The 15,765-nt window shown below is 47.7% G+C and overlaps 1 protein-coding gene and 1 long non-coding RNA gene across 2 annotated transcripts; one reads left to right on the forward strand and one right to left on the reverse strand.

Annotated features, from left to right (window-relative positions):
* Nucleotides 1–1,060: 1,060 nt before the first annotated feature.
* On the reverse strand, nt 1,061–15,765 carry HHEX (hematopoietically expressed homeobox). Its single transcript, XM_079977100.1, has 4 exons — nt 15,340–15,765; nt 5,267–5,445; nt 4,253–4,303; nt 1,061–2,085 (listed from the first exon to the last, which is right to left on the reverse strand). The coding sequence occupies exons 1-4, from the start codon at nt 15,713–15,715 to the stop codon at nt 1,852–1,854; spliced, it is 840 nt and encodes a 279-aa protein (XP_079833226.1). The 5' UTR covers nt 15,716–15,765; the 3' UTR covers nt 1,061–1,851.
* On the forward strand, nt 7,663–9,903 carry LOC307216554. Its single transcript, XR_013839144.1, has 2 exons — nt 7,663–8,260; nt 8,694–9,903. It is a non-coding gene; the product is annotated as an uncharacterized lncRNA (long non-coding RNA).

Below are 15,765 nucleotides of genomic sequence, written 5' to 3' on the forward strand. Positions count from 1 at the left end.
TGAGATAAATTAGGTGGTGGCATGCGCTTCATGAGTGAGTGAGGTTTGAACAGAGGTCTCCCCACTCCTAGGCTAACACACTGACCACAAGCCCCCACAATACACATGTGTATATCCCACAATAGGGAAGAATCATTTAGAATAATAGAATGGTAGAGTTGGACAATCCAGCCCCCCACAATGCAGGAATCTCAGCTAGATCCTCCTTGACAGATAGCCACCCAACCTCTGCTTATAAACCTTCAAGGAAGGAAAGTTCAGCACCTTTCGTGGAAGTCTGTTTTACTGTCAAACAGCTCTTACTGTCAGAAAGTTCTTCCTGATGTTTAGTCAGAATCTCCTTTCTTGTAACTTGAAACATTGATTTGAGACCTACCCCCCAGAGCAGGAGAAAACAAGCTTGTTCCCTTTTCCACGTGAGAGCCCTTGAGATATCTGAAGATGGCTAACATGTCTTCTCTCAGTCTCCTCTTTTCCAGGCTAAACATACCTAGCTCCTTCAACTGTTCCTCATAAGGCTTGTTTTCCAGACCCTTGATCTTCTTCGTTTCCCTCCTCTGTGGATGTTCCAGCTTGTCAACATTCTTCTTAAAGATAAGGGAGTTCTCTTCCTGCCCATGCCATTGTTCCTTCCCGCACTCATATTCCAATCATTTAAGAACTCACTTCACATAAGGCCCACATTGATCTGACCAACAGCATACAAATCAATATAGCTAACTTGAACCAATAACATCCCATCCACACACAAGCAAAACACACACAAACAAAACTTACCGCAGTATACTGAAGGCAAACAACCATACCCTGGGCCCACAACCTCTCTCACTGCCAATAACTAATAAAGGAATAGAAAGAGAACCTACCCACATTACGCCGACACAAAAACTTGCACATACACCATGTAAAAGAATGAAAGTTTACTACCCCCCTCCCCCTGCTCTCTCTCCCCACCTCTCTTCTTCCCCAACCTTATACTGCATACAGCATTAATGTCTCACATTGAATATAGCTGATATGTAGAAAGGACTTTATGAGCTGAAAATAGAGACAATGTCCATGCTTTTGTAACCCAAGAAAATCTTTAATAAAAACATTTTTTTAAAAAAATCATGATACCCACATTGGTTATACATTGTTTTCAGTCAGTGGGACTGGACTTTGGGGCAGAGGTCAAGGTGACCCTACTGAATGAACCAGAGGGCCCTCAAATGCATTAAGGCTGGTTTACCACCTTTTGAAGTGATACATATTCCCAGCCGAAGAGCATCCCTGTAAGACCACTGGAATTAAGTGTTAAGTGAAATAATACATGATACGATCTAAGGAGAAAGTCCCACAAGCCCAGCATCTAACATTACCTAACTGCACCAGTGTTTTGAGGAGATGAAAGTAAGGTTATGTCGATGGTATCTGCTACACTCTCTCCCCACTTTTTGGACCCCTGGGCCCAAAATTCTAAACATTTTGTTTCAGTCCTGCAACATTCAAAAGGTCTTTTTGCAAAGGTTCCATCCCAGAAGTGAAATTCTCCTTGGGGAATCAAAAGGGCCCTTTTCATCCAGTTTGTTTGGTGTGGGTTTTTTTTCCCCTCTCAGCCAGTTAAAGGTCTTCAAAGAAGGTGTAGTAGTAGTTATATTCCCAGGAGGATATAAAAACTGATCACTGTACAAATCTATCAACAAGCACAGGCTCTTTCCTGTCATTTCAAAGTAAAAAGATCTGCCCCATTTTTCAGGTGATTGTCTCAACAAAAACACTGACTTAGAGTTATATTTCCCCTCCTCATTTTTGTCAAGCCAACTCCTCTTAAAGTGCAAGCAGAGGGAAAGTCCGTCCTCAAGGGGACCACTACTGATGAGGACTATTGAAATAGCCCTTGTCACCTTCAATGTCCACCTCTTGGTCTGAATCATCAGAGATGTCAGTATCCAGCTCTTCCTGGGAGGCTGGTGATGGGGTGTACAGTGGTCTCCCTGGAGAAGTCTCCTTATTGTGGTCGGGACTCAGACAGTCCTCTTGTCTTGAATCCTGGTGATTGTCCCCACTTTCAGTTTCCTCTTTTTTGCTAGCTTGAGGGTTCTCCTGAAAAAGTCAGGGAGAAAATGTACAATGAAGGATCTCAGGTGAAGGAAACACTGGGGCAGTCAAGTAGGAGGGAAGGGAGGCAAGGATGGAGGTGTTTATTTATAAAAACCATTTTTAACCTTTCCACTATCTCACAGAGATACCAACCAATTAAAATCACAACTATTTTCCTTCTCACAAGTACAGGTGGGGGTGGGGGTGTGATCAGGTAAAAAGCCCAGGACCACTTACTTGGTTGCAAGCCCTATGGAACATGGTGGAATTTACATCTAAAACCATGACGATCAGAAGGGTTACAGGATTAGGCTCCAATTCTATGGAATACAGTGGTACCTCGGATTAAGAACTTAATTCGTTCCGGAGGTCCGTTCTTAACCTGAAACTGTTCTTAACCTGAAGCACAACTTTAGCTAATGGGGCTTCCCGCTGCCACCGCACTGCTGCTGCACGATTTCTGTTCTCATCCTGAAGCAAAGTTCTTAACCCAAGGTACTATTTCTGGGTTAGCAGAGTCTGTAACCTGAAGCACCTGTAACCTGAAGCATCTGTAACCCAAGGTACCACTGTACTTGCTTACTAGGAAGCAAGTTCCATCCATCTCAATGGGGCTTACTTCTGAGTAAACATGCAAAGGATTGGGCTGCATAGTGTCTGTTTTGGATTGTGGCTGACCATGCCCAAAACTTCTTGGTACTGCATTAGAGATTGTTTTTGATTTTCATTAACAGATTGTGGAGTTTGTTCTGAGGATGTTGGTTTTTTTTTTACTCTTTCCTTAAAGCAAAGAACGCAGCCTGCCATTTTTGCATATAACCTATGTTCACAGCTCCAGGGAGCATGTTCTATTACCAGCATTGCAGGGTGTTGAACCAGATGACCTTCCAATTCTGATTATATCTTAGCACTTCTAAGGGCCACTTTGTCATCTGAATCAGAGCCCCACTGGGTTTGTCAGTGGGAAATGATACTTATGCATACTGAACCCCAAGAAAGCAAGGAGCCCAGTGACTTGGGCTGCATCACTGGTGTGATCCTAAAGCTGGTTATGATGGTGAAGGAGTTCTGCCTGTTTCACTGGGGGTGCTCAGAAATAAATGACTGGAGGGTCACATTCATTTTCCTAACACGTTCAGTTCATGGGTCAAGCCAGATGATCAGTTAGTCAGGGACAAGACAGGGCTAAGTTCTCTATCCCTCTCAATCTCCAGAGAGCTGTTGCCCTCAGGTCCTACTTGTGTGCTTTCCATATGAGAAGAGGATACTGGAATAGGGGGAGCACTGGCCTGATCCAGAAGGGCTCTTCTTATGACTCGGAGCGGCTCCTTTTCCTTATAATGTGGCCATGTCTTTTTCTAGGGTTCCCAAAATAAGTAACATAATTGGCACCCATTGCAAAGACAGAAAGCAGAGCCAATTTTGGGGTGTGGCAGGGGGAGGAATAAGGTTCATGCTAAACAGCAACTCAGAGATCCCAATGGGACTGTTCGTCATCTTAACAGTAGTCACCCAGAGTGGCTGGGGCAACCCAGTTACGGTAGATAGGTGGGATACAAATAATAATAATAATAATAGCTGAAGAGGGTAAACAGCCTCCTCAGCACTCTGTGTGTGTGTAAAATGAGGATCCAGGAGTACAGGATCAGGTTTAAGGTGCTGGTTTTAATCTTTAAAGCCCCATACAGCCTAGGACCCTCGTACCTACGGGACCGCCTCTCCTGGTATATCCCACGAAGAAACTTACAGTCTTCAAACAAAAACATCTTGAAGGTCCCAGGCCACAGAGAGGGTAGGCTGGCCTCAACTAGAGCCAGGGCTTTTTCAGCTGTGGCTCCGATCTGGTGGAACGCTCTGTCATAAGAGACTAGGGCCCTGCGGGACTTGACATCTTTCCGCAGGGCCTTCAAGACAGAGCTGTTCCACCAGGCCTTTGGTCAGGGCACAGCCTGACTCCCTCCTTTGGCAATCTTCACAGAACTCTAGCCCAATGTTTGCCATCAATTTGATTTGAATTAATTTTAGAATGAAATGATTTTAGAATGTTGTACTATTTTATTGTTGTTAGCCGCCCTGAGCCTGGCTTTGGCGAGGGAGGGCGGGATATAAATAAAATTTATTATTATTATTATTATTATTATTATTATTGGAATAGGAGCATTTCTCTTACCTGCTTTAGACGCCGCCATTTAGCCCGACGATTCTGAAACCAAGTTTTAACCTAAGCAATCCAACAACAGCAAAAAGAGAGAAAGGGGGATATTAAAGAGAGACCGATGAAAAGACTACAGTCCTCGATACACCCACAGTGCAATGGCAATCATGCCTACTCAAGAAGTGGGACCCACAGAGTTGGCTAGAGAGCTTATTTCCAATAAAGTTTATACAGGTTTACAGCTTTAATTCCACCCCTTTACAGTGGGACATGAGACTGCAGTCCTGTGCCATGGGCTCCTGTTGGGAGGAAGAGCATAATAAGAAACCTATGCACATTTGCATAGCCTCGCTGAAATCGTTGAATATTGTTTCCAAGTAGGTATGTGTTTGTACTCTTGCTTCCGAGAGAAATTCGGAGAGGCCAGGCTGCATATTGGGCGTATAGTCTACTCCCTACTTCTAGAAATTGCTCCGGATCTTCCTTTATTGTGATATCAGGTAAAGAAAAAGGAAGACATTTCTTGGAATTTAGCCTAATTTTTTTTAATGTCTTTTTATTCAAGATCTTCTTGATTTGCAAAGGTATGTGCAATGTCTCTCGTATTTTTTCCCACGTAACATTTTTTTAAAAAGCAAATCGGTTTCATTTGTTGAGACATTAGGAAGAATAAGGGGGGAAGTGGAGGGCGGGAAGATGAGTGGGGGTCGGGTCGGGTGGTGATGTTTCTATTTTACTTAATATATGTGGGGTTTTGTGTCAGCGTTGCTTGTGCGGGTTCCTTTGGTGGTGAGAGAGGAATTTAGCCTAATTCGAACCAGTTAATCGTTAGCTGCCAATGTAAGGTGGCCAGGAACCTGTTCCTAAAAACCAAGGTATGTCAATATAATATAATAATATATCAACCGAACCCAGGTGATTGCACCGTTCGAGCACGATTGCTAAGGAGGTGAAGGGAAAGTTACTGAAATTTAGTTGGACTCTGTCTCGGAAGGGTCACCCTCAATTGCCTCCCTCGCGTCGCCTCACCTGCCTCTCGCTCAGCTGCAGCATCTTGGCCAGGCGTTTCCTCTCGGGCGGAGAGAGGTACTTCTGCGTCTCGAACTTCTTCTCCAGCTCGAGGGTCTGGTCGTTGGAGAAGCGCACCTGGCCCCCTTTCCGCTTGTGCAGCGGCCTCTGCATGAAGGGGCTCCACAGCAGCGGCTTGCCTGCGGGAGACGGAGAGACGGTGGCGCTGTTAATACTACATTGCAAGGGGAGGCACCTCGGCGCCCGTGGGGCCTCCGGAGCGCTGGAGCGTCCAGGGGCAAAGCTTTCCACATCCCCATTTGTGCCAAGATCGCAATCCCCCCTTCGCCGAAATTGATGCCCTCCGGCTACAATTCCTACCTGCAGTCCGCGACATCTGGAGGGCGCCCTCGGTGGCGAAGTCTGATTTAATCCGAATTTCCCTCTACTTGATTCAAGCCCATGGAACGTTCAGTTTACCCCATAGAACGTTCAGTTCACCGGATGGAACGTTCACTTCACTCCATAGAACGCTCAGCTGGTTCAACTCCAAGGATATTTAATCTGGAATAATTTCCAGCTCTCTCCCACCACCACCGCCCGCAAAACCGTAGTGCCCTTTCTGCTCAGGACTTTGGAACAGAAGTCCAGAGGCGGGTTCAGCAGAATGAGCAGAAGGGCACCCTAAGCGCAGCAGGGCTAGCTCACCATATTTTGACAAGTAATGTGCATTGCCCACTAAAGAGACAGAGAGATGAGCCGGGAGGGGTACCCCATAAAACCAGAATCTGAAAATACTAAGAAATAAATTCCCATGGAGCTAACTTGTACTGAAATGCCTATTTGATGCATAGGCAGGTGAAGGGAAAGTGCGAAAAACCTTAGCCACATTTAATTCACTCTTATTCTATTTCATTATTTTGGAAATCCGTTCAAACGGCATACATCGAATGAATTCTCCCAAGAAGGTGCCCGCAGACAACACACTCCACAACTTTTTAGCCTTTCTGTTTTTTTGTAACTTCAACGTGCGCCTCTTCGACACTACGGTGGGAAGCGGTCTATCAACCGTTGAAATGAATGAATGAGCAAGATCCCTAAAAAGACTCTTAAGAGGGGGCTGATGCTGCAATGCCTATTGAACTTCGTTGAGCTCAATGGGGCCGAGCTCCCAGCAGGTGCAGAATGGATCATTTTCTTCGCAAAGGCTAATAAATAGACCGGTGTTAGCAAATGGGTCCCACTTTTTGTCCTTCCCTTCACACGAACGTCGTTCGTTCACTTTTGCTTAAAGAGAAAGCCACGTTCCGATACTTAAACCGCTCACTTCATTCAGGCGCCACTCCGATTTCTGGGTCCGCTAGCCCGGCGTTTACACGAGCAGCGCAGGCCGACGCAAGCAGAAGCCGCTTGAGACCCAGCCGACTCTTTCCTGTTCCAAGGACTGTATTCCCTCCAGGGATGCCGACCCAGATAAAATAAAAAGGGATCCTGCCTTGCCTGGGTGGTTTCTTCCCGCTTTCTAGATCCCTGGTCCCGGTCACTTCGACTGAAGCCCGGGACATATCGAGGAAAGGGCGGCGTTTTCCGATTCGGACAGCTCAAACACCTCTTTTCCTGCACCCAGCCTAATCAAACTGGCATGAATTACCCCAAAGTAATCCTCCAACCTATGATTAGGACCTGCCTTTTACGACGCAGCCAGTGTTTAGTTGACTCCCTAACGATGAAATACTTTTGCGGTGCTACCACTATCCAAAAACAAACTTAAATCGGAGTCAGCCCCATTGAGTACAGCCGGACTTTCTGCTGAGTGAAAATGTCCAGGATCGCACCGTCAATTAAATAATCTAATTGATCAATTAATTAAGAAACTTAAAAGGGGAATGAGCCACCACTGAGTTCCTTCGGAATTCCTGCTGAATGAAAATATTTTTCATCAGCAATTAATAAATCGCCGGTCTAGGAGACGATACCGCAATACAGTGCCTTTTGGAGACATTGAAGGAAGTTCAAAACAGCTGACATGTTAAGAAACAAAAGTCATCACTTATTATCAGAAGAAGAAAACACCTTCTGTGTTTCATTCCCTGTTACGGTGACATACCTGGACTAACATTTTCTAGATTGATTCAGGTGTTACTGTAGGAGGGAATGAAAAATATACACCTGTACATCGCTTCATATGCACACACTCATACACTTGTATGTGTTTGTACATACATATATGTGTACGCACATACAAACGCAGGCTTCCTATACACTGTACCTGTAAAATGCATTCAAATCACATTACCACCACCCCCAAAAAAGAATCACGGGAACTGTAGTACCCACCCCAGCTACAATTCCTAGCACCCTTCGCTTCCCAAAATTCCGGTCGGAGTGAGTTTATGTATATAGCTCCTACATACACCCACAACAAAAGTATCCTGAAATCGCTTGCCATGCCTTTTGGGATTCAAATACAGTAGCCCTCTGAGGTTGACGTGGGTCCTTAACTGAAAGCTGGGGGCGGGCAAAGTGAGTCACAAGATTCCAAACCGGAGTCACTAATCCGGGGCGGCTAATCCGCGGTTGTGAGGTCGGTGCTGCGCCCGGAGCCGGCTGGGGTTCCTCGCGGCTTCACTTTCCGCTCGAGCCTCCCCCGATTTGTCACATCAGCCAGAGGGCAGTTTAAGCCGCTCTCCGCAATGGGCTGATGGCAACATTTCCGCCAATGTGTTTCCTGTTGGTCTCTCTTGCTCAGAAGAAGAAGAAACACCCAAGGCTTCCTCTCGGCTCTCTCGCGCCCAAGGAAGCCGCCTCCCAAGGCAAATCAAGGCTCCCCGCAAGCTGAGCGCGGCCAGCGCAGCGCAGACCCGGAGGCGGCGCGCCCACCCCTAGCCAGCCAGCCTGGAAGCCTTGAAACCCCCGGGGCTTTCCTCACTGCTCCGTCCCTAGCAGAGAGGTCTCGGAGACTTCCGAACGCGAAGTTTCCACTTAGAGACCGCGTCTAATAGCTGTCCGCCATTGGTTAGTAAACACCATTTTTAGTTGATTAATTCGATGTGTTATTATTACACGGGCGCACCCGCCTTTCTTCCCAGGGACTCAAGGCGGTGCACACGTTCTGTTTGCCCCATCCCCGTTCTGATCCTCACAACAACCCTGTGGGGTAGGTTAGGCTGATAGGCTGTGGGTGGCCCAAGGTTACCCAATGAGCTACAGTGGCTGAGTATGGATTGGCCCGCTGGTCTCCCAAGGTCCTAGTGCATCGCTCTAACCCAGTGTTTCCCAACCTTGGGCCTTCAGCTGTTTTTGAACTACAATTCCCATCATCCCTGACCACTAGTCTTGCTAGCTAGGGATGATGGGAGTTGTAGTCCAAAAACAGCTGGAGGCCCAAGGTTGGGAAACACTGCTCTAACCACTACTACACCATATTGGCTTTTTAATTTTATTGTAGATCGCAGCTAGGATGGGCGCATCTAAACCCCTTCGAAAGTCATCTGAAACGATCTGCACTTCTTGTGACATTTCGGACACTTAATTATACCTCGTGCGCACTTTGTTTCCGCAGTTCTTAATCCAGGTGAAGGGAACCTTTCGCGCTCCGGATATTGCTGACTACAACTCACGAGTTCTATACATGAATAAAAAATTCTGTTCACACGCTTAGAAAATTGGCATCATCGTGATGGTCTTTTTCTCGGTGTTTATTTTATTTTATTATTTTATTTTATTAACAAGCTACTGCTTTATTCTACTCTTTCATCGATTGCATATTTAAAAAAAAAAATGTTCCGGAAGCAACTTGAAGAATAACGAGTTTATTATCGTTATCCGTGGATTTAAACCCACTTCCTCAGATGCATGCAGTCAGCTACATAAAGGGAAAAATTGTAAGGTGGGAGCTGAATGGCAATGAGATGCGAACATTACAGTCCGTGACAATCACAGCTTGAATGTACTGTATATTCAAACATCTTTTACAGCAGGCATGGCCAAACTTGGCCCTCCAGATGTTTTGGGACTACAATTCGCATCATTCCTGACCACTGGTCCTGTTAGCTAGGGGTGATGGGAGTTGTAGTCCCAAAACATCTGGAGGGCCAAGTTTGGCCATGCCTGTTTTACAGAAACAGATTTGGTGATCATGTGCTCGGCACATAATCGTATCAACACCCTAGTGGGGGTCTGGGAACCATTCGCAAGGAACAGCAATAGGTAGCACAGATACCAGGGCAGATGGATAAGCCTAATTAACAAATGTAGAGTATAATAATAATTAATTCGTCCCAGTTTTCGCCCACAAGAGGACTGAAGGACGGTCCCGTAGGTATTCCCGATCAACAGCACAATCCTGGGCGCTTACTAAACAGGCAAAGCTGCAATCCACTGTACCCGAATGTGGGAATAAGCCCCAACTGGCGTTGCATAAACGTGTTAGAGAATTGCACTGCCAGTGCAAACGTTGTTTAAGCCGGACACTTAAATGTGGGTGGTTTTTTTGGGAGGGAGAAGTCAACATTCTAGCTGTTTGTTCAAAGCATTTTGCTGCTTTCATTGTGGATTGCTTTGTGGATTTTTAAAGGAATCGTTATATCTATATCATCTGTCTCCGTATCTAGATTTTACAAAACTGATGCTTATGCTCTTAAAAATGGTTTTAAGTAGCTTGGAGCCCTTACGTGTGTGCGACTCCTAAATAAATTCAAGATAAGTAATAAGATCATTTTTAAAGCGGTGATTGTACACTGGGAGGGAAAAGGAGAGTGGAATATGCTTTGAATCCATGGAGCGCGCTTGCTTGTGTTTAGACTTGGTGCCACAAATCCTGATGTGCACGCGCTTAGTCCGAGGAGGGGGCCCCATAGGCCTTAAGCACTAGAGCACGTCATAAGTTTGCCCTGCAAGGACCGGGAGTCCTTATTGTTTCAACGGAGCCCCAGGTCTTTAACGACCAAGCCCGATTCGTCTAGGCAGGAATGAAGACGCGCTTGAACGGCGTTCTCACGAGCTCGGCGGTAGGAAGAGGCCGTTTTCGGTGTCAAGGGATCCCGAGGCACCTGACGCGACGGCAGATTCTCTGGAAATCGCTGGAAATGCCCAACCACGTAAAAGCTAGACGGGCGCGCTTAGTCAGATGTAAATTTCATTTTAGCTGGTGGGCTTTCCCTCCATCTAAAGGTGCTACAAGGCTGAAACCTTGAATGAGCAGATTTGCCTCCCGATCCTAAACTCATTAACCTGGATCTCATATTCAGGTTTAAGTTCCGCAAAAATAACGCGATAAACACAGAACCAGCGGGATTCCTTTTCAAACAATGGAGATCGAAATAACAAGAATAATAATTCCTAGCTATTATACGACGTTTTCAACTTGCAAAGTCGTATGTATTATCATGGGCGTAGCCAAGGTTTTTGCTAGGGGACGGCAGGCCTTTTGTTGGGGGGGGGGCAGAACCTCAGTAGCTATGTATTTTTATTGATTTAGGGGGATCAGCTGCCCCTCCCTGCCCCCCTCTAGGGTTTTATATATAGGCCATCCGTGCAACGAACCTATAGACTTCCATTAACTGGTTGGTTGGTTTGAGTGGGAAGGTGAGACGAATTATTAAAAATATGGTATCACGCAAAAACCCAAGTACTTTGGTTTGTAGAACGAGATGTAAACCAGTTTAAGTGGAAGCACGCGGAACTCCACCCACTGAGTCCGTGGCATGCCCTGTCCCCAAATCTTAATGAAGGCACCTCAGTTCAGTTTCCTCTGGATTAAATTCGAGGTGACTTCGATTCTGGTGCACAACACCCTATCCCTTAAAGGATTTTTTTTTTAACCGGGGTTTTAGGCAGTGCAATTCTGCACAGGGTCTACTCAGAAATTAAGTTCTTCGGAGTTCACGGGATTTACTCCCAATGAAGCGTGTGCAGGACTGCAGCCTAGTCTTCCACGTGATTTAGGGCTGCTTCCTCAAGGAAGTGGAGGACAAGAACTGTGTAAGAGGAAACAGAGAAGAGCCTTTAGTTTAGCGTCTGCTGCCAAGAGAGCTTTGGGGCAAAACCCACGTTGAAACACATGGATTTGTTTTCGTCTCCACGCAAACGGTTTTGTTTGTTTTTTACTATGGTAGGGTGGTGCAGAGGTTAGAGCACTGGACTAGAACCCTGGTGACCAGGGTTCAAATTAGCCATAAAGCTCACCGGGTGAGTGACCCTGCCCGAGTCTCTCAGCCTAACCTACCTTACAGGGTTGTTAAGGATAAAATAGAGAGAACCTTATCTCTGCCGAGGGTGGGGGGGAAGCAGGATAAAAATTGTAGCAATTAATTGCTACATTTAATTACCGGTAATTGGTAGGTTCTGCATCATATCAAATAATACAAAAAAAGGTTGTGTGTGCATATAGAGAGAAAGCGTGGGCCTTCAAAAACAGCAGTTTCCCCGTTTGTATAACGGGAAATCATTATTTTCTGAGATGGGCTCGCCATTCCAGTGTTGCCGCAAGAAGACTATTTGATACTGACGCTTTTAAAGTTTTTCCACGAAATTAAGAGCGCACTACTGGCCCTGTTGAATCAGACCAAAGAAAGTTCCACCTAGACCGGCGGATCTGGGGCCTTTACAAGTGCCGCATAATTATCCATCGGCAGAGGGTACGCTGTGGAACTCCCTGCCGATTGAAAGCAAGCAGGCTCCTTCGCTGTTTTCAGCGCCTGCTAAAAACTTTTTGTTGTTGTTGTTCCAGCAAGCCTGCTGGGGCGTGTGATTTTAGTAGGCATAAGGTTTTTTTTAAAAAAAAAATACCGATTTGTATTTGTATTTTTAAAAAATATAACATTTCATTTCATTTTAAATTAGCATTTTAAAGGTATATTTTAGACTTGTACACCGCGCAGAGGTCTTTCGTTCTACTAAGCGGTGTATAAATTTTGCTCGATAAGAAAGATAGAACAACCGTTCCGTCCTCAGCAGCAGTCAGGCTTCCGAGAAGCAGGATCTTGCCTTGGCTCGTTGCTCGCCCCCAGCGTCCCCATAACCAGCTTCGGTCCATCAAGGGCAGCCAAACTGATATCCTCCCGGATGTTAAGGACTACAACTCCCATTAGCCCCACCCAGCATGGTCTAGAACGATGGGAGTTGTAGTCCTAAAAAATCTGGCGGGCACCATGTTGGGTGCTCTTGCAATCTATGGCCACCCTCACAAGTAACCCTGCGAGGTAGGCTGCTTGTTCCATTACTACGGTGCTGTTTCCCGTGCATGGCTTCTGTGGGATTTATCGGCTGCATAAAATCGCAGCCAGGAAACAATAACAGACCAATCCTATGCATGATCACTCGGAAAGAAGTTCTATGTCTGTAATCCACTCGGATGCCTGTAATCCACTCGGATGTCTATAATCCACTCGGAAATCAGAGCTCACAATGACTAACCCGGTGGGGTTTCCCTTAAATATATTTATATATATAATTCATGTCTAACGCGATCCTAACGACGTTTACGGAAATCAGTGTAATCTACCATTGCTACTGTGAAGTTTAGGATTGCAGTTTAGGATTGCAGTGGAAACGGGAGGTGGGAAGTTTATCCATAACCTTTTGGACTGTGCGCCCCATATACATCTAAAGCGCATTTAAAGCACATTACTTTCCCCCAAAGAATCCTGGGAACCGTAGCTTAAGGGTGCTGGGAATTGTAGCTCGGGGGCAAACAAACTACAGTTCCCGGGATTTGGGAGGGGAATCTATGTGGCTGAAAAGTACGCAGGCTAGTAAGGTCATGAAACACATCGCTTCAGAAGGCGGCTGCCCTCCTAGCCGATCCACTTGGCAGAAAGCCCCCTTAGGAGACAGAAGGCTTACTTTCAAGTAAACAGGCCCCGCATCGGGAGTTTATCCTACGCCATAATAAGGAGAGCGGGCGCCCGAGTTTCAAAGGGCCCCACATCCCCTCACCCTGTCGGTCGGTGTTTGTGTTTCTGTCTGGCCGAAGCCTTTGAAAAATGCAAAAAACATTGTTATTCAAGATTTCGTTTGCGTCAGGCCTTAGTAATTCTGGTGAAAACAGGCTTCTTTTTTCTGCATGTGCTGATTTTTTTTTTAAGGAAGCAACGAGTTATTTTAGCTGTCATAAAGCCCCATCCCACACAGAGGAAATGAACAATATCAGAAAAACGGATCCGGGCTATCAGAAGCCGAGTGTTTCCTGAATTTGTCTGTATTGAGGATGTCGATAAAATAATCAGCAGTGTGCACGACTCCCGGGGAAGAGCCTGCTCCGGGCGGCCAGGAAAACACTTAACAGCTTCTGAACCCAGATTTACTCCTATCAAGAGCTCAAGATATCCTGTATGAACGGAAAGGGTCAGCCAACCCGCTCTCAGACAGCACGAACTCGAGCCAATCCGGCAAATCTTAGACGTTGCAAGGTCTGCTGGCGGCCTGCGGTGACTGGGGGGCGCGAGGAGGTGAGGGAGAGAATCGGGGCCCTCGCAAGCTTCAGTTTTACACCATATGGGGCACAGCCTCCCCTCTTCCGGTTCGAAAGAGAAACAAGCGCAAATATAGACAAATAATCGAGAAATCGTAAATCCGTTTCGCCTCCGGAGTGACTCCGCTTTTGCAAACCACCTGAACCACCCGTTAGGCTGGATCCCTGCTTGGAGGAAAGGTTTTTTGAAGTCGATGGCACTTAAATTGGCCATGATTAAGGTAAGTCAGTTCCATTCATTTCAGCAAGAAATGAATCTGGAGCAAGACTGAAAGCCCGGAGGATCCCGCGCCTGTTGCAACTGGACGTCGAATCCCGCGGCTCCGAAGCTAGCAAGTCCACCAGCGCGCGAGAGATCGCAGCGGACTACCGGCGCACACCCCAGCCTCCGATCCGAATTAAAACCTAGAGAAATGCTTTTGAGTCGAATCGGTGCCCAAAAGAAAGAAGAAGCGTTCGGCCTGCGCGCTCCCTCGTCCTAAGGCCCATCCGACGCCGCGGAGCTGACTTCCGAGTAAGCACGCCTTAGCGAAGGAGGAGTGACAAGATCCGACGTTTTTAAACGCACGTACTTAATTCCCAGCAAATCCTCCTGCACTGCAGGTCGGATCGTGGAGGAGAACAGCGCGGACACACCCTGCGCGGGGCTGGCTGCTGCTGCAGCTGAGCGCCACCCAGTCCCGGCTGCGGCGGTGGGGCGCCTAAGCTCGCTCTTTCACTGCCCCGCCGCAAACCATAGTTTCTCCCTTGCAGCCTCGTTAATCAGCTGCAGCAAAAAGCAACAACCCCAAAAGGTTTAGCACGACGATGACCCCTTAGAGATCAAGGCTGCAAAGTCCTCGGAGCCCCCAGCGGAAAGCCACGGGGACTATGAGTCAACATCCACAGGCTTGCACGCTTCGTGCAAAAGCAAGAGGCCAGCTGAGGCTTCGTGTTTCGTCCACTTTCCTGGGTTCTCTGGCCCACGAAAGCTGGTGCCGCAAAAACACAAGCACACGCACCGATTTCAAAGGCCCTCCGAAGGCCACGGAAGAAGCTGAGCTAGTCTTGTCACATTTGCCGTGGAGGCGCTCGATTCCTCTCGGGAGGCCTAAGGCCCAGGAGGAGCTGATTTTTCCTTTTCCTCCAGAATCATCTGCACCCTTCAATGCAACTTCTATACTGTCCAACCTACTCAGAAACTTTTTGGGGTCCAATAGTCACTGGCTAGTTCCTCGGTTATTTTAATTTAAATATATATATATATATATATTTAAAAAACTTAGCTTGATCCTTCTTTGACAACCAAGAAAGTTTCCAACTCGGAAGCCCGCTGCCCTCACCACGATCTCAATCATTCCTCTGGATTTCTGGGAGCGCCGGCTTAAGGCGCGTGGTAAGTGGGTCAACTGACCGCGGGGTAAGGGGACCAGGAGGTTAGGGGTTGGGGAGAGGACCCCATACCTTCCCCAATCCTCTCCCCCCCCCCCGCCCCTTAATTGGTCTATCAATCCCATCCTTCTTGACCAGGAGCCAACGGATCTGGGAGCGCAACCAATATGGAAAGCCCCCTGCTTCTTACCCCGGGGTTGAGCGCCCCCTCCCTGCACTCCCCCCCCCTCCCTCCGCCTGCGCCGCTTACCCAGGGGGTCGTGGCGGATGAGGGCGTGCGCGTAGTCGCTGACGGCGCGGGGGAACGGGTAGAGCGGGGCTCCGGCGGGCGCGCCGTAGGGGCCCGCCCCGTAGGTGGCGGCAGCGGCCAGATGGTGCGAGAAGGCCGGGTGGATCGGGGTGGGCTCGTAGATCGGGGTCCGGTAGGAGGCCCCCGCCACCAGGCTGGTGAAGGACGAGTTGGGGGACGGCAGTGTGGGCGGAGGAGGCGGCAGTGGCGGCTGCGCGGGGTGGGGGAGCCCCGTCGGGGCGCCCCTGCCCAGGATGTCCTCGATGTAGAAGGGCGTGGGGTGCACGGGCTGCAGCAGCGGGGTGGGCGCGTACAGGGCGGGCGGCTGGTACTGCATGGTCGCGATCCTGGCACCTCGCTCTCCTGCCAGCCCTGCTGCCCCAGGCG

This window comes from Podarcis cretensis, assembly GCF_951804945.1.
Source record: "Podarcis cretensis genome assembly, chromosome: 5".
Taxonomy (NCBI): Eukaryota; Metazoa; Chordata; class Lepidosauria; order Squamata; family Lacertidae; genus Podarcis; species Podarcis cretensis.